This window comes from Megascapheus bottae, chromosome 7 (genome assembly GCF_031878675.1).
Source record: "Megascapheus bottae isolate mThoBot1 chromosome 7, mThoBot2.hap1, whole genome shotgun sequence".
Lineage (NCBI taxonomy): Eukaryota > Metazoa > Chordata > Mammalia > Rodentia > Geomyidae > Megascapheus > Megascapheus bottae.
In genome coordinates, this window is record NC_143515.1 from 12,805,848 (window position 1) to 12,824,505 (window position 18,658).

General features: G+C 45.5%; 1 protein-coding gene across 1 annotated transcript in view; it reads right to left on the reverse strand.

The window, feature by feature from the left end:
* Positions 1 to 18,658, reverse strand: part of Tbc1d8 (TBC1 domain family member 8) — a 110,980-nt gene that overhangs the window by 4,041 nt on the left and 88,281 nt on the right. The window contains exons 8-17 of the mRNA XM_090336517.1: positions 18,077 to 18,250; positions 16,916 to 17,066; positions 13,046 to 13,260; positions 11,442 to 11,559; positions 9,768 to 10,053; positions 8,355 to 8,484; positions 8,107 to 8,205; positions 7,172 to 7,240; positions 3,923 to 4,163; positions 3,187 to 3,252 (exon numbers count right to left, since the gene is read on the reverse strand). Of these exons, the coding sequence (XP_090192643.1) occupies positions 3,187 to 3,252; positions 3,923 to 4,163; positions 7,172 to 7,240; positions 8,107 to 8,205; positions 8,355 to 8,484; positions 9,768 to 10,053; positions 11,442 to 11,559; positions 13,046 to 13,260; positions 16,916 to 17,066; positions 18,077 to 18,250 (1,549 nt within the window). The remainder of the gene's footprint in view (positions 1 to 3,186; positions 3,253 to 3,922; positions 4,164 to 7,171; positions 7,241 to 8,106; positions 8,206 to 8,354; positions 8,485 to 9,767; positions 10,054 to 11,441; positions 11,560 to 13,045; positions 13,261 to 16,915; positions 17,067 to 18,076; positions 18,251 to 18,658) is intronic.

The window sequence follows — 18,658 nt, forward strand, 5'->3', positions numbered from 1 at the left end:
CTTTTTATCCCACTTTTTTTTTTTTTTTTAATGGGGGAGCAGTCCTGGGGTTTGAATTCAGGGCGTAAGCACTATCCTTGGGCTTTTTCAAGGCTAGAGCTCTTACCACTTGAGCCACAGCACCATTTCCATCTTGTGTCTATGTATGTGGTCTTAAGGAATTGAACCTGGGTCTTTGTGCATACTAGGCAAGCACTGTACTACTAGGCCAAACCCCTGGCCAGGTGAGTATTTTCTAGGTGAGTCACTGGGATACCAAAGCTTGATGTTCCAGTAACATGCTATAATAGAACTGACAACACAGTGGAAACAGAACTGTTAGTTCAGAGGGGTGGGGTGTGAACTCCCTATATCCACAAGAAGCAGGATGAATCAGACATACCACAGAAAGAGTCCTAGATGAGCAGGCTCATGCCTATACAATTGGAGCTATTCAGGAGGCTGAGATCTGAGGATCAGGGTTCAAAGCCAGCTTGGGCACTAAACACCACGACACTTAGCTCCAATACATCAGGGGAAAAGTAAAACTAGAGGTTCTGTGTGAAGCACAGTGCTTAATGGCATGAAAAATTTGAATTTTTTTTTTTTTTTTTGCTGTCCCTGAGCTCTTTTTTTTTTTATTGTAATTAGTAAAAGGGTTACATGATTTTTGCCAGATAGAAGGTGCATTAATTCACATACATTGATACCCTTTCACATGTCTTGGTACCCATTTCCCTCCCCCCCCCCCCATCTCCCACCCGTCTTGGTTTCCCCCCTTCCCTATCAAATTTCAAATATCCAAATACAAATTCAATATATCAGATAACAAAGTGAGATACTATACCAATATGAGATAACCAAGGGACAGCAAAGGAGATGAGAGACAACATAGTACATTAAGGACAACAATCATTCATTATATGGCTTTTGTTTCAATATCCTGGAGGTCCTTTCAATTAGCTTCACATTATATGGCCTTATGTATCAAGATTTTGCTCTATTGAAAATCTCTGCTAGTAGAGCCCAAGGTTTCTACTGATTATGATGAATGAGGGAAACTAATCAGGAAGCCTACAGAGTGGGAGAAGATCTTCACCAACCAAACAACGGACAAAGGCCTCATATCTAAAATATATCAACAACTCAAAGAATTGAATCACTCCAAAACTAACCTCCAAAGTAACACCCATCCCATTAAAAAATGGGCCAAAGACTTAAAGAGAGTCTTCTCTGAAGAAGAAACAAAAATGGCCTATAGACACATGAAGAAATGCTCGACATCTCTGGCCATAAAAGAAATGCAAATCAAAACAACTCTAAGATTCTACCTCACTCCAGTAAAAATTTGAATTTTTATCAACATGATCTTATGCTTACATAAGAAGACATTTGTGTCAGTTTTGCCCTTGGTTCTGTACACAAGACCTCAAACTTGTCTCTGTGTAGTGCTGAACAAACACTGGAAAGAAGAACATCAAATCATCTCAAGGTATTTTTCTAGTTCTTTTGTTAATCTCCAATTAAACAGCCAGAAGCTGAAGCTGTAGCCCAAGTGGTGGTGCCAACCTTAAGCAAAAATGCCATGTGAGTGCAAGGCCCTGAGTTTAATCCCCCAGTACTGTAATCCAAAGTAAAAGGTAATGGGAGATGGATGGATGTAAACATGTTCTAGTGAGGAACTGGAGATGTGAATGAGACAGGAGGGCAGTTATGAAAAAAAGATAAAGAGGGTTACATGTCCTCTAAGACCAGAAAACATTTTTGAGAAGAACAAATTAAAAAACAACTGAAATAGGGATGAAAAACAGAACTTCATATTACCAGGCAAACTGTAGCCTAAAATAACCACCCTCTGTTAGGGTAATGCTAGGAAGGTGAAGGGGGGCTGTGAATGAAGAGTAGCACTGTCCTGCAATCACGTCCGCACAGTATCAGGCACCAGTTCAACGGTGGCTCCATTGCTGTGCTTAGAAACCCCATAAGTAATGTACGCATGTGCATTTTCAATTTTTGTGTATACATTTCTAATAGCTATCAAATGGCCCTAGGAAAAAAAAAACTGCAGCAGGGGGGCTCTGGGAGTTCTGCTAAACTACCACAGAACACCAGCCCCACAGCAACGGCCTCTGGGACTCTACTACTTTCAAAGATCAAAGGCGTTAAGAGTTTTCTTGTTTTCAGTCCTGCTTGTTCTCAGTCTTGCTCCATAGGTTTTAGAATTACTTGATAGGCTCCCAGATACCACTGCATAAAGTCAAAGGAATGTCATCTCAGCACAAGAGATCAGAGACTTGAGGTTTGAGGATCATGGGCAAAAAGCCAGAAATGGAGCTGTGGCTTAAATGGTAGTGGTAGGGCACCTGCCTTGAATAAAAATACCAAGGAACTAATGTACTATGTTATCTCTCATCTCTTTTGCCATCCCTTGGTTATCTCATATTGTCACAATATTTCACCTTGTTACCTGATATATATGTTCTTAATTGGTTATTTGAAATTGGATAGGGAAGGGCAGATGAGCAGGGGTGGGGAGGGTGGGAGGGAAATGGGGACCATGTCATGAGAAAGGGTATCATAGAAAAAAAATACCAAGGAACAATGCAGAAACCCTGAGTTTAACACCCTGAAACTGATTCTCACACACACAGCCTAAAGTAACCACCATCTATTACGGTAACCCCGGGTCTCTCTCCTACAGCACCTGTCTTGGTGGTTCTCCTGTCAGTGGTTAAGCAGTGTGGATGACCAGACTTCAGACCATCAAGTCACTAAATCATACCAGGCCCTGGTATGCCAGGCCCTGCAGATGATACACACACACTCAAACTCTGGAGCTCCTGCCACAGAACATGCAGAACACAGCTACTAGTTTGTGGTCCCAAATCCAAGCTAACATTTGTCACCACACATCTAAATGGCATCTATAAAGAAGGTTGGGCTTGGTCTGTAGCCTAGTGGTAGAGTACTCGCCTCACATGCGCAAAGCCCTGGGTTCGATTCCCCGGTACCACAGACATAGAGAAAGTTGGAAGTGGTGGTATGGCTCAAGTGGCAGAGTGCTAGCCTTGAGCAAAACGGGCCCAAGGACAGTGTCCAAGCCCCAAGTTCAAGCCCTACAACTGGCCAAAAAAGTCAGCACCAGGTATGAAGTTGACCTTGTAACAAGTACAGGCCCTTCTTGTTTTTCTAATTGGACTCTCTTACCTGGAGGGATATGAAGCCTGTACAGCAGCTTAATTTTCTCATTCATTTCTCCATTATACATAATATCTGCAAGTTTCAAAGAGAAGGGAAAAACTTCAATACAAATGGTTAAAAGTACATATGGAAAAAAATCCAAACTCATTATGGAGAGACAGCTCGGGAAGGACAGTGACATTACCCTGTCCACCACACCATGGTGTAAATGCAAACATGAAGAGCAGTGGCTGGTGACTGAGCTACAAGGCAATGTTGCTTGACCTTGTACTTTTCAAAGGACACAGGCTAGGAACATGGTTTCCAACAAGTCCCCCACACAGTCCTGCCCCCCTCCAGCCTCCATAAAGGAGGATCAAGGTGGTCCTGAGAGGAGTCTGCAGAATGAAAGGTTAAAAATACAAAATCAAAGCCAGCCACTGGTGGCTCCCATCTATAATCTTAGCTACTGAGGAAGCTGAGATCTGAAGATTATAGTTCCAAGAACCCAGGCAGGAAAGTCTGATACTCAACCACCAAAAAGCTGAAAATGAAACTGTCTCAAGTGGTACAGCCCCAGTCTTGGGTGCAAATGGTAATGGAGAGTGCCCATGCCGAGTTCAAGCCCAGTATGGACACCAAAACAACAATATTGGAAAAACTATGCCAGGCAGTCCCAATACAGTTCCTTGGCCCACAACCCACTTCTGCTCTCACACCTGCTCAAGTCAACTTGATGGGCACAAGCACCGCTGAGTCATACCTAGACAGCTCACAAATGCCTTGAATTCCAGGAGCTGATCCATGTTGTCGTCGAGGAGCCTGAATGTCCTCTCGGCGAGGATCTCTGTGTGAGCCCCGCAGGTCCATGGCGAGACCAGCTGGAACAGGTGTGCAAACTGCCGGGCATCTATGCGGTATTGCTCAGCATAGGGCCTGCTAGGGTCATGGCGTGAGGCCAGGGGCCTGGGCTGCTCCCAGTAACAGCTCATCATGTGTTCTCTCTGGAGGTGGAGGAGGAAAGACCTGTGACCATGCACCAGGGGCACCCTGAAGGCCCTCCTCAAAACTGTGTGCTTGCACGAACTGCTGTTCAACAGCACAAACATCTCACCCCTCTAGCCAGATTACCTGTGTGAAAAGGGAATTATACCTGAGTACCTGTAACTCATGCCTGTAAACCTAGCTACTCAGAAGGCTACAGCCTGGACAATTACAGTTTGAAGCCAGCCCAGGCAAAAAAAAAATATCTGCAAGACTCCATCTCCAAGCAACCAGCAAAAAACCACCTATGAACAATTTTTAAAACAAAAGGTAAGAAAAAGCAAGCTGAGGACCTGGGAATGAACCTGAAATGAATGCACTCCAAATTGGCCCTGTCACTGAGGGCTGGCCCTTCAATGATCCATCCACATGAACACTCCATCTTCTCCATGGACAGCTCAATTGCAAAAGCCTCAAAAGGTTCTCAATAACTACCCAGTTTTCACTTAATGCCTTCCATCACCTAGATGCAAGCCAAAATGCCATTTGCAGTTACAGTACATACAGTTTACTCCTCACAATCACATTTCTTAAGTAGCCATTTCAGAATGAATAGAGGTACCCTAATAAGTGTTAGGTATGAAACAAAGATCTGCTAAGTTGTTGTGGGCTTTTGTTTTTTGCCAGTCCTGGGGCTTGAACTCAGGGCCTGCACACTGTCCTTGGACTTTCTCAAGGCTAGTGCTCTACCACTTGAGCCACAGCACCACTTTTGGCTTTTTCCGTGCATGTGGTACCAAGGAATCGAACCTCGGGCTTCGTTCATGCTAGGCAAGCACTCAACCAATGCTTCCAGCCCGGGTCTGTTGTTTTTCTGTTGGTCGTGGGGTTTGAACTCAGTGCCTGGGTGCTGTCCCTGTGCTGTTTCCAGCTCAAGGCTAGCATTCTACCACTTGGAGCCACAGCTCTACTTCTGATTTTCTGGTGGTAAAATGGAGATGGTTTCTGGACTTTCCTATCCAGAACTGCAGTCCTTAGATCGCAGCCTCCTAGGAAGCAAGGGTTATAGACATGAGCCTCCCCTGCCAGCAAATTTTTGTTCTTAAGACCCCCTAGGCACACCATGAATTTCCATGTATATTTCTGCACACTGTCAGGTTGAAGACCTGTAACCTTGTACCTAGGAAAAAGTAATATATTGGTTAATGGTTAATGGTAATATATCTTACAGACTCTCACAGAAAAACATATAACTGAATAGACCAAGGCTATAAATAGGTGTGCAGTTAGCCAGCAAACTTATGAAATAGTATTCAATCTCATTAAAGCAAACAAATTTGAATTCAAATGAAATGTAACTTTCTAGCAGAATGACATTATTTCACAAAGATCCCAGACATCAAGTCCTCAGGGGTGGAGGGTGAGCGCAGGAGGGAGTCCTCTGGATACCACCAGTGCAACTGTGATGGGCTAAAATTTGGTATGTACATGTCCCATGACCCAAACTGTGGAAATAATAGAACCAGCCCAGATAAATGCACAACATGCTTGGCCAACTGCTGTTCACAAAGTAGCAAAGACAAGAAACAATGTAAATGTCCCTTAAGACAAGACACAATGTAAAAATATCCCCTAGAAAGATAGTTAACAATAGGTTAGGCTCTTCAAGATGACTGAGAAAATTTTTAAAAGGATCAACTACTGGGTATTGGTGGCTCACACCTATAATTCTGAGGCTCAGATCTGAGTATCATGGTTCAGAGCCAGCCCAGGAAGGAAAGTCCATGATACCCATTTCCAGTTGACCACCAAAAACCCAGAAGTGGGACAGTGGCTCAAGGGGTGCAGTATGACTCAAAGGACAGTGTCCATGGCCCTGTGTTCAAGCCTCAGGACTGGCACCAAATCATCATCATCATCATCATCATCATCATCATCATCATCATATCATCCAGCCTGGGGGAGAAGTAATCTGAGTTCTGGCTGCCTGCACAAACTGAAGACCCTATCTGAGGGACAAATTAAGAGCAAAAGACTGAGGGTCAAGTGGCAGAACACTCACCCAGTCCCTGAGTTTAAATGCTGAATAAATAGGGAAATAAGTAAATGGTCTGCAAAAAAAAGTACACTATGTATATAGTCAACTGAAAGATGATTATAGGCCTCTTGCATAGTACCATTTCTTTTCCGTTTTTTTGGCCAGTCCTGTGGCTTGAACTCAGGGCCTATGCACTGTCCTTGGGCTTTCTCAAGGCTAGAGCTCTATCACTTGAGCCACAGAACCATTTCTAGCTTTTTCTATGTATGTGGAACCAAGGAATCAAACCCAGGTCTTCATGTATGCAGGGCAAGCACTCTACCACTAGGCCAAACTCCCCACCACATGATTTTTTTTTAAGTTTATTAGGTGACACTTTTAGAAAGGTCAGTGTTTATGGCATATTAGGAACCCATACACATTAGCATAGTGAGGAACAAGAAAATTGGATCCCTATAATCCTAGCTGTTTATGAGGCTGAGATCTGAGGATTGCAGGGTCCAGAAATCCATGAGACTCTTATCTCCAGTCAACTACCTAAAAGCTAGAAGCAGAGCTGTGGCTCAAGTAGCAGATAGCTGGCCTTGACTGTAAAAGCTAAAGGACAGCACCCAGGTCTTGAGTTCCAATCTCAGGATCAACACACACACACACACACACACACACACACACACACACACACACACACACACACACACACAGATCATGTTGCCAAATGTGAGTTCAATGAGCTTGGAACACTTGATTCCAGAGCCACACAGGCAGGCCCTGCTGCTGCTGTGCAGAACTCCCTAAACCACCCACCCTCCCACCCAGCCAAGGGCCCGTTGGCATTCACAGGGTTTCTGTGCAGAAGCAAGTACACAAGCCAACGCTAACCTCAGCTGCCACAGAAGGGCCACTGGCCCCTCCAGGCAGCCTCACGCCCACCTCAAGCACACTGGGCCAGCCTCAGAACCTGGTTCTCCTTCATTGTCCAGACTAACATACCTTAAATAAGTCGTAGAGCTCCTCTAGGTCTTCAGGAAGAATCGAGACTTCTGGGATAACAACACGGAGCTAAAGGGAAAGAGGAAATATTGGTGGGGTGAATTCTAAGTTTTTATTTCTGGAGGAACAGAGCCTTCTGAGCAGGGGGCATAAGAGGCACAGGGTCACAAGAACACCAGTGTCCTTTGTGCCACCGCTCATCTCCCAGAAATGGTGATGCCATTTCCTTTCCAACACCAGACTTCATGGCAGCAGCTATCCAGATGTTGTCTTCAACCTCTGGTCAGCTCCCAGGAAGTGCCTCCATACAAAGAGATGCAGCTTAATGGGGGTGAAGAAGCCAGCAGAGGCCCAACATGGATAGAAGATGGCTCTCAATGGTAGCACTTGCCGCTGTCTCCCTGTTCACTTCATACTATGCCTCATCTAATTCTATGTTGGTGTCGGCTCTAGTTTACAACCTGGCAAACTCAGGCTGCTGGTCTTACCATCTGATTCCAGAATCCCATGCTGTTTCTATACTTTGTCATCCCTTTTAAGGTTTTAGTCCAGTGGAAAGGAAGAATGAAGAATTAGAAGGAAAGAAGTAAGGAGTAAGCTGACCTGTATATGTATATGTGTGTAAGTACTGGGTCTTAAACTGAAGTCCTCATGCTCTCACTTGGCTTTTTCATTCAAGGCTAATGCTCTACCACTTGAGCTAGAGCTCTACTTCTAGCTTTTTTGGTGGGTAACTGAAGAAGAGTCTCACAGGCCTACCTGCCTGGGCTGGCTTCAAACTGTGATCCTCACATCTCAGCCTCCTGAGTAGCTAGGATTGTGAGCTACAGCAGCCCGTCTAAGCTGACCTTCTTATGCCCCATAACTAATGGGGTCCAGACTTTCAGGCAGCTCCTGAACCCTGCCAGCACATTTGCGAGGTGTCCCCCGCTCACCACGTTCTGCTTGGTGGTGTCCTCATGGCCTTGCAGAACTCGTATTCTGTGTTTGCAGCGCAGGTGCTCAATCTGCTCCACAGACTGGTTCCCGAATTTCTGCAAGGACACAATGGATCACTTACTCGAGAGTCTCTGCTGTGCCCCAAGGAAACAGGAAGTTACCAAGGAACCCTCCCTGCAGGCCCGCCTCCCAGGAAAAGAGAAAGGAACTGGAGGCTGGCTGGGGGCTGTTTGGGGCTCTGTACCTCATAGGAGTCTCGGATGAGGTCGGCAATGTCAGTCACAGGGTAGGGCTCCTGGTCGTCAGAGAAAAAGGCATGGTGGCTGCTGATGGGAGGCCCAGGGCTGTCTTCATTCTTAATGTGATCTAGAAACCTGAGCACACCCCCAGTTAAAGCCATGTCTCCCGCATCCAAGAACCACACACCACGTGCTGCCTTCCCAGCAGCACTGGGCATGCCTCTACCACTCTACTTAGCTAAACAGCAACATTTCTCCTAGTGTCTCTCGGCTCATGTTCAAGGTCACCGAGTCCATCTGAAACTCAGCATGTAGTCTAGTACACAGTGATCCAGGCTAATACCTGCAGGCATCTATCCAAAAGACCGCGTGTCAGGATACAGTAAAGACTGGCACACCTATGTTCACTGCTGCACTAGGCACCACAGCCAAGATGTGGAAACAGCCCAAATGACCCTCAATAGATCTGGGGGTGGGGGAGGAAGATAGTACGTTGTTTGTATAGAAGTGGATGGACTTGGAAAAAATTGTGTCAAGTGAAGTGTGTCACATTCAGAGAGACAAAATATGCATGTTTTCTCCCACACTTGGATGTTAGATTTAAACTATAAATTATATATATTATAAACATGCAGGGTCATATGCATATATTTGCAGCATGTTGACTATAGTATGGTATTTCTAAGGGAGGAATCTAACAATTTAACAAAACCAATACCAAGCATCTGGAACAGGTGTTTGGGGAGGGAGAGGTAAGGCCAGGAAAAGAAAGGGGTAGATGAGTGGAGAGAGGGAAGGTGGGAGAATGCATTCATAATACCCATTGTTATATGAGAAAAGGGAACCAAGTGCTGAAGTGATCGGTGGAGATGGAGAGGTGGGGAAGGATGAAGTCGATCAAGATGCATTGGACACATGAACAAATGCAGCAGTGGTGCTCACTACACACTACATTGAAAATCAATTATACAATTTGTGAGTGGGATAGGAGGGAAAACCTGGGAGACAGCCAGGGAAGTGGTGACATGTAACCGTAACCCTCTGTATAACCTCTACAGTAATAATTTAAAAAGTTTAAATATGCACTGTACTTGTAAACCAATGTGTTACATTGAAACTCCTTTGTACAACTACTATAAAGGGAGAAAAATTAAGATATTTAATCTTAGAGAAAACCCTTCCTAGTTTCAACTTTCCATTGGTGGAGAGGGTGAGGGAAGATGGCACCCTCCCTCCACACCTGTGACAATGCCACACGCTGGCCCATCTCTGGGGAGACCAGGCAGCAGGTGGCAAGTAGCAGAGTGGAGCAGAAAGCTTCCTTGTGGCTGGCACACCTGCTGGGGCCTCATCCTGAGGGTCCCAGCTGCCACCGCCTTCATCCCTGGCTACCCACAGCAGCAAGTGGCTGAGCTCACCTGCTGAGGATCATCAGAGCCTGGCCATCGTCTCTGCTGCTACACAGATCCTCAGCATTGGCCTCGAGAACAGCCAGCCCCAGCTGGAAGATGGCTTTGATCCCATCATAGAAGAAGCAATCTACTACGTTCACCGCACTCTCCAGAGGCATGATGCTGAGGAACAGGGTCAGGAACCACGAGAGAGAGACGGATGCCAAGGCCGAGAGGTCAGTCATGTGCTCCGCCAGCTCCGGGAGGTGCTCCTTGATGAGCTCCTCAAACACAGACTGGTCCACCTGAGCACCTGCAAAATGAAGGCCACAGAGCTTTGATGGGGAAGTGTTCAAAGGACCCCAAGCCAGCCTAAAACCAAAGATAAGCAGAACAGTAAACAGCAAGAACATGGCTTCAGAAATGCACTCACATAGTTCACTGACTTTTTACATTGTGACAAGGTGAATTCATTCTGCATGTGTGTGTGTCTACCAATTTGGCTTTGAACCCTGTATATGAATGCACCAGAGGGGCCGGGTGTTGGTGACTTATGCCTGTAATCCTAGCTATTCAGGATGCTGAGATCTGACAATAGCAGTTCAAAACCAGCCTGGGCACAAAATTCCATGAGACTTTTATCTCCAATGAACCATCAGAAAACTAGAAGTGGCACTGTGGCTCAAAGTGGTTGAGCATTAGCCTTGAGCTGAAGAGCTCCAGGACAGCACCCGGGCCCAGAGTTCAAGCCCCACAACTGACACTTAAATTTCTTCAAGTAAAAGAACTACATAGAGGCTGGGTGTTGGTGGCTCATGCCTATAATCCTAGATACCACGTGTTCCACAGTGTCCCTCTCCATGGGGCCCTCACCAGAGCTCAGCTACTATGACAGACACCATGACCTCACCTATGACCCGAGTTAAAGAAACTGTTTTGTAAGGAACCTATAAGGTCCTTAGTTACATCAACAAAAAATTGATTAATCCAAGGCCCAAATGCAACCAAGTGTTTTTTTTGTTTGTTTTTTGCCAGCTTGGGGCTTGAACTCAAGGTCTGGGCCTGAGCCTCTTTGTGCTCAAGGCTAGCACTTGAGCCACAACCTACTTCTAACTTTTTCTGAGTAGTTTGTTGGAGGTAAGAGTCTCACAGACTTTCCTGCCCTAGCCAGTTTTGAACCTATCAGCCTCCTGGACAGTTAGGATTACAGGCGTGAGCCACCAGCACCCAGCTCCAAAAGGCTTTCTTAAAATCACCTTATGTAAGTGTGGCTCCTAAGGTATCCAGCACTGACCTTCCCTTCTCCCCACCCCTCCCCACAGAAGAGAGGAGACCTCTGCACAGGTTCCCTTGACAACCAACAGGCAAGCCCTCTTAAGTTTCCAGCATCAGTGGAAATCATTCATCTTTACATTGTGACCTGCTTCTTGGACCTAAGAACTTTCCTTCTTATAAACTCAGCTATCCATCTCAAATCATCTGTTTTTAATCCAATATCTATAGGTGTCTGCATCAGGAACTTTTATTCAAACTGATTTGTACACATAACTCAAAGTGCACTAAGAATTTTCCGAGTTCATTTTCCAATTCAAGAGTCACACAGTGCTCGTTCATAGACCAGCTGCATGGTACAGAAGGATCTTATGAGAAGGATTTGTTCCCACCCCCAGATCCAGAGGAGGAGGCAGGAAGGTAGATTACCAATTACTCGATGGTTAAAGTAATCAGGCAGCATCCGTTCACACACGGCAACCAGCAACCAGAAGGCTTCCTCCTCCTTGGCATAGAGCAGCAACACCGAGGTCAAGATGTTCATGGACTGCTTGGAGAGGCACAGAGGAGAGTTATTGACCAGGTAACCAGTGGCATAGAGACATTTGGGAAAACAAAAATGCTAGTGTTTCACATCTGTAATCTTAGCTACTCAGGAAGCTGAGATCCTCAGATCTCAGGATCAAGGCTCAAAGTCAGACCAAGCAGACTAACTCCAATTAACCTGCAAAAAGTAAGCTGTTCTAGTAGAGTGCTGATAATGCCAGCCTTAAGCAAAAAGCAACAGCATGAGGCCCTGAGTTCAAGCCCCAATACAGGCACAATTAAAACAAGGGGTTATGGCTCACTGGTCAAATGTTCACCTAGTATGGAAGGCCCTGGGTTTGATCTCCAGTACCTCAAAACAAATGTGCAACCTTTGAAGACCAAGGGAAAAGATGTGGCAGATCCAGTTTGCCCCATCATACTGACACTTAGGAAGTAAAACCATGGCATCACATGTCCTATGTGAGCAGTCAGTCCCCAGAGTGGCCTGGAAAGGCTGGGTTTAGCTATGATATGGGTCTTAGGCTTGGCACAAATCCAGCAATGCTTGATAAATTCGGGTAGACCAACAAGACACACGGAATTGTAATTCGCCCCTTGACTTTGCTTAAGAAGTTCAAAGTTTTAAATTGCTGCTTAATGCCATGACCTTCTTTAATCCAGTCTTAAGTGGTTTTAATCTGGTTTTTATTTTTTGGTTGCTGACTGCATCTACTTGGGAATGGCTCAGAGGAACTCTTATCACCACTCACCTTTCCTTCAGGCAAGTCGCCTGCCCTAATTCTCCCTTCCTACCCAAACTGCCCTGCTGTTTCATTCCTTATAATTTCCCAAAAGATCTCCAGTTCCATTAATGTTATTCCATCTCCTGCCTAGAGAGGGCGGCAAAACTGGAATCTGCTCAGCTCATTTCCTTTCCCACAATGGGCAAAATTTAAGTCTCAAATGACTAGCATGTCTTTTGTTGTTGTTGGGTTGGTTATTTTTTCCTTGGATGGCTAGGTTTTGGTGGTACTGGAGAGTTTGAACTCAGGGCCTCAAGAACTCAACCGCTCATGCCAAGTCCCTAGTCCCGCTTTGCTTTGTTTTTTAAATAAAGCAAAGCCTAGACTGTGATCTTCTATTCACATCTACTGTGGAGTTGAGATAATAAACATACAACATCCCATCTGGCTTCGAGATTGAGATAAAACTCTTGTTTTTCCCCAGCTGGCCTTGGACTGTGATTTCCCAGTCATATCTATTCGTCATAGCCTCCCAAGCAGCTGGGATTGCAGTTGTGTTCCACTGTACTCAGACAGCCTGCTTGACTGTAAAGGTAAAATTCATTTTGCCCTTCTTCACTACATTCTTTCTGGGAAAGAGTTGAGCATGGCACCTTCACAGCACAGAATAGGGCTGGAGGACTAAGAACAGATCCAAGCCCTAGTGGGTCGACACAGACACAGACTACAGGGCCATCTACACCCTGGGGCCCGCCATTTCACCTGGCAGTATCCAATCTTGGGGTTCCGATGGGCATAGGCCGTCAGCACCCTCCTCAAGGCGGCGATTCCTGTCTCATTCTGGAAGGCGGGGTGCTCAGGCAGGGAGCGGTGGAGGTCCCGCTCTATCTCTTCTGTTACCAGGCAGTTTCTCCCCAGGGACTGCTCCACCAGAGTCCCATAGTAGCCGGGGTTCGCAGCCAGATCAGTCACAGCATCTGAGGACAGGAAAGGAGCATCCCAGGAAGAAATGATTATCATAGAAGAAAGTACAACTTCCAGAGGGGAGGGGCGTCCTACTGCGGCCCCAGTGGTTCTCATTTACCCACACAGGGACACAAAGAAGTGTGAGACCTCACAGAATTTCAGGTCATGCCTTGTCCTAAGAAACAAAACTTTACCAAGAAGATTGTAAAAGCTAGTAAACAAAGCAATGTCTATTTATGTAAGCCCACCAATTAACTAAAGGCACGAGAAGAGCTAGGCATCTCGGCCTCCGTGCCGCCCTTAGAAACCAGGGATAGGGAAACGTTTTGCTTTCAAGGGCAATTTGGACATTAATATATCATGTGAGAAAAATGCCAACATCATCTATTCAGGCGTCAATGAAATGCCTGTGAGAAGCGCCAGTGTCTGTCCAATCACATACCAAATAATCTTATGGGCCTTCTATGGTCTACAGTCCAGATGCTCCCTCCTCTGTAAGAGCCATTCACTTAGCAGCCTCTTGGACCATGAAGACTGGACAGAAACTGAACATCTGCCCAGTGTTAATGACACTTATTGTAACAAGACCACAGCTGACCAATCTTGAGACAACAGGCTGTCAGTCTAGCTGATGTGGTCTCCCATGCCACCTGTGAATAGGCCTGTGACTAAGACTGCATTCCAAACTCCTCCCAGTTAGCCCAAGACCAGTGTTGGGAGAGGATGGCTGAAGATGTGCTTGAAGTGCTGTCTTTCCATGGCTGCCAGTAATAAATCTTCCTTTCCCTGTACCATATCTCTTTATTTAGGTTATGGGGGTTAGTGGATTAAAGTAATATAGAACTTCTGGAGTTTGGCCTAAAGTCTAAAGACTCCAATTTCAAAACTGCTTTAGAGCAATAGGAATATATGAAGCTCTGGGTTCAATTCTCAGATCACAGAAAAAATCATTTAATAAGCTTTTAATTAACTGTTTGCCCTAGGAAGGGGCATATACACATGTACTCATGATTTAATGCATGGCTCTGACAAGTAATCATCAAGCAACATGGAGAAGCCCCACAGGAAGGCGTGACTGAGTTACAGAGTTAAACAAGGTGATCATGCTATCACCTAGGAGCCCACAGTCTAGCAAATGAGACTCCGAAGGTACAAACAAAGCAAGGCAGCCAGGCACCAGACACAGCAAATGCCCAGCCTTTAATGGGTTGTGACAGAGCAAAGAAGGACTGTGAGGCCTCTATTCACTCGTCAATATGCCTTAAAGACAGTTGTACTTTCAGTTCAGACTAGGAATGGAGGATACCATCTCTGGCCACAGACCCCTTCCCAGACCACCTGACTCTCACTCATCATTGTGACATACATTCAAATGCAATATGCAGCACCACCACAAATACTGACAATCAGTTACTGAAACACTATAGCACTCTCCCCACCGACCTAATGAATGAACGAGCGAACGAACGAATGAACGTGTGTGTGTGTATGTGTGTGTGCGCGTACATGTGCACGCGTGCATGCACACCAGTTAAAAGGTAGAGTTAAGTCAGGTTATAAAAAGTGGAATGCCAGCCTTGGGCAAACACAAAAGAGCTAAGGGTCAAATGCAGCAGTGGCACTCACTAGACCCTATGTTTAAAATGAACTAGAAGACTTGTGGGAGAGGACAGGAAGGAAAAACTAGAAGATAGCAAGGGAAGAGGTGACATGGTCCAAAAAGAAATGTATTCATTACCTGACTTACATGAACTGTAACCCCTTTGTGTATTACCTTTATAATAACAATTTAAAAAAGAAAAGCTAAGGGACAACACCCAGGCCCTGAGTTCAAGCCCCAGGACTGGCATTTAAAAAAAATAAATAAAGCGACTGGGAGCATAGCCTAGTGGTAGAGTGTTTGCCTAGCCTGCACCAAGCCTAGATTCGATTATTCAGTACTACATATTCAGAAAAAAGCTGGAATTGGTTCTGTGGCTCAAGAGGCAGAGCGCTAGCTTTAAGTGTCCAAGGACAGTGCCCAGGCCCTGAGTTCAAGCCCCAGGACTGGCAAAAAACAAAACAAAACAAAAAAAAACCAATGCTAGCTATGGACGGGCATATTAGACAGGACAGAGAAATGGCCAGATTGTTCCAAGGGGAGAAAAAAGGGGCACTCACAGTTGGGCTGAGGCAAGTCAAGGTCCAGTCACTGGAATGACAGGACAGGGGGTAGGGCTGTCTCCAGCCCAGTCTTGAGAGCCTCACTGCTGGCCTGAGCAGGACAGGTCATGTGGGAGCAGCCCACACAGCACTGGAGCTGCCTCGTCCCCAAGGCCATGAGGGACCTCTCCTGCCCTCGGCCGCTCGCCTTCACGCAATGGGATGAAATGGCTCCAGTGGACAGCAGAGACAGGACAATGTCCTTTTAGCAGGCTCTGGGAGAGCCTGGTCCCCATCTCAGCCCATCTACCCATATACCTGCCCCCACTGAAAGGGACTACAAGACACAGCTTAACACCTAGCCACAGAGGGAGGCCCCAGGGAAAGAGGCTGAACAGGCTAGCAGGGACGGGCGGGTGGGGGTGGAAGGAGGGAAGGGCATACAAATGTGACTCCTGTGATGCCCCAGAGCTTTCAGTAGAGGAAGGACTCACACAAAGTTCTCAGAAACACCAAGAGGAGTCAACAAAGCATCACGATTTCCCTGTGTCATTTACCTAGGGCTGAGTCTTCACAGAGACTTCCTGTTCAGGGGAATCTTGATAAAAATTCTTGGTATTACAAAGAGATTGATAAGGACAAGTTTCGGTGTTTTTCCTTTTTGTGCGTATGACATTGCTGCCAGACCTAATATTCTCCTCATCTTTCTTTATGTAACTAACAGAATTGTTGATCCCACAATGGCAGCCTACAGCTGTGTAGCTTTTGCTTTCCTTTAACATGTCAGAAAGTTCCACCTTGTCCTTGATGGTACTAGTATCTTCCACTGGCTCACTGCGAGAAGCCTTAGCTGGTGTAGAACGTTTGGGTGGCAATCATAGGGTTTGAAATAAACTCAAACTTTTACAGAAATTTGACAAAAACACAATACCATGGAGCAACATTGTGTGCAGCTATCAGAAGTGGATGTGAAGTGGACAAGGTGAAATCCTGAATGTATATGGATACAGTGAGGGAGAGTAAACAGACCAATGCTCCAATCACTGAGCCAATCAGCATCCACGATACAGAAGACAGTGCTATAGTTGGTTGTTTTCCATTCCATCAGCCAAGAGTGTGCTATGTACAATCTCACACTGGCAAACTTGCACAAGCGGTAGTGGTATACTGTATTTTCATTGTGGCATTCATCCACTGATGAAATACGTACTGTATTTTATTTCAATTTAATATTCTTTTAACATGTCTGAATTAACATTTTTGTTTTTACATTTTTTATATTTTAACAAAGCCATACATACTATATAAATACCTATATACTGCAAAATCCCATGATATAGTAAAAACTCTATGATGGAGAATTTTATATGTATACACATATACATGTATTTTTAAATTCACAATACAGTGAAGTCACAATAACTAAACCACAACATAGTAAGGGACAACTGTATACTGCTTACCTCAGGGCAGTGTCTGGGTCTCCTCCAAAACTATGTGGCTAGATGGCACAGAGACACTTACCGGAGAAAAGAAGCCAGAGCCTCCCACGCAAGGACTCTGGGATTCCCATGGCTACGAGCTTCCGGATCTTCTCTGTGCGGAACATACACACGGTCCTGCCGTACTCCACAAAGTGGTCATTCCACAGACTGATTTTGATCTGTTCTTGGGACTGGAAGTGGAAATCTTTGTTAGTACACAAAGCTGCCCAACACCCAGTGCCAATCCATGACAGCAAAATGAATGCCATTGCGGGATGGACTGTTGGGACTATAGGGCACAGCTGATCATGCCTGAATTTATGCAGCACATATATTTCAACCTCAACTAGCATGAAAAATGCATAATTCATAACCAGCCCTTCTAGAGTTAAGAAACAGGAGAACATTTACACCAATCAAATGCCATTCCTAGCCAGGTGTTAATGGCTCATGTCTGCAATCCTAAGTACTCAGAAGACTGAAAACTGTGGTTTGAAGCAAGTCGAGATAGAGACATCCATGAATCTATTATCTAAAAAAGAAAAAAGCAAGCAAGCAAACAAAAGAGAACAGGACACTAACTACTGATTACAGAGGATCCTTGATGGGTAGGAAGTAACTAGACCATAATGCAACGGCCACCACCTGCTCCTCACGGCTGCCACCTGGCTTCCTGTCTGCTATGGCTGCGTATCAAGGTACAATTTCTAGAATAGGCACGCTTGTACATGACTTCTGCCCCAAAATGTCCCTACACAGAAAATAAAAGATTAGAAATGTAGCAAACACACTTGGAGCTCAGCAAAACTAGAAGACAGGCAACCTTCAGTGCCTGAGGTTAAAAAAAAAAAAGAAAAAAAGAAAAAAAATCCAGGAACAAGGTGTTCACATGTCTTGGCTAGCAGAAGAAAGACCAGAGACAGAAGTACCTAGAAGACCAGAGTGGCAGCACCACCCGATGCCCAGGTCACATGGGAGAGTGGCATTAGACAGACATTAAGGAAACAGGTGGGTTTAGCCAGCCTCCCCTCGGCTGTCTGCCCAGAGGAGAATGGAGAAATGGGGAATGCCGGCTGCCAAGTGTCCCTACACATCCACACCCAGCAGCTGAGACTTCATGCTATGGAGGTCAAAATTGGGGGATTATCCATGCCCACTGCCCAGCGCTGTGTCCCCATTAGGGCAGATACACCTCACCCACCAGATGGGAGTCCGGGCTCTGGCAGCCTGACCCCTGGTGGAAGACAGCAGTCAGGGGTTCTGGGTGTGGTGGGGGGCTCTTCTCACTTTCCTCATGATGTTGAGAAGACTCCACTGTAAGGTCCCCAAATTTGTGCTCACCACACGTGCTTGCTGAATAAAACACAGAGGATGTCTGCATGGTAGGAAGGAGAAAGAAAATACACAGGATTATTGTGTGGCAATTCAAAATTAAATCATGTGACTTAACATATATCTTAAAGAAAAGTGTATTGGAAAGACAGTATGTCAAAGCTGGGCCCCTATAATACTAATTACTCAGGAGACTGAAATCTGAGGATCATGGTTCAAAGCCAGCTGGGACAGGAAAGTCCATGAGACTTACCTTAATTTACCACCAGAAAGTTGAAAGTGGTGCTATGGCCCAAAGTGGTAGAGCACTTTAGTGAGAGCTCAGGGACAGTGCCCAGGCCCTGATTTCAAGCCCTACTACTGAAAGAAAAAGAAAAAGAAAGCTGGGTACAGTAGCTCACACCTAGAATCCTATCTTCTGAGGAGGATGAGATCTGCAGAACATGGTTCA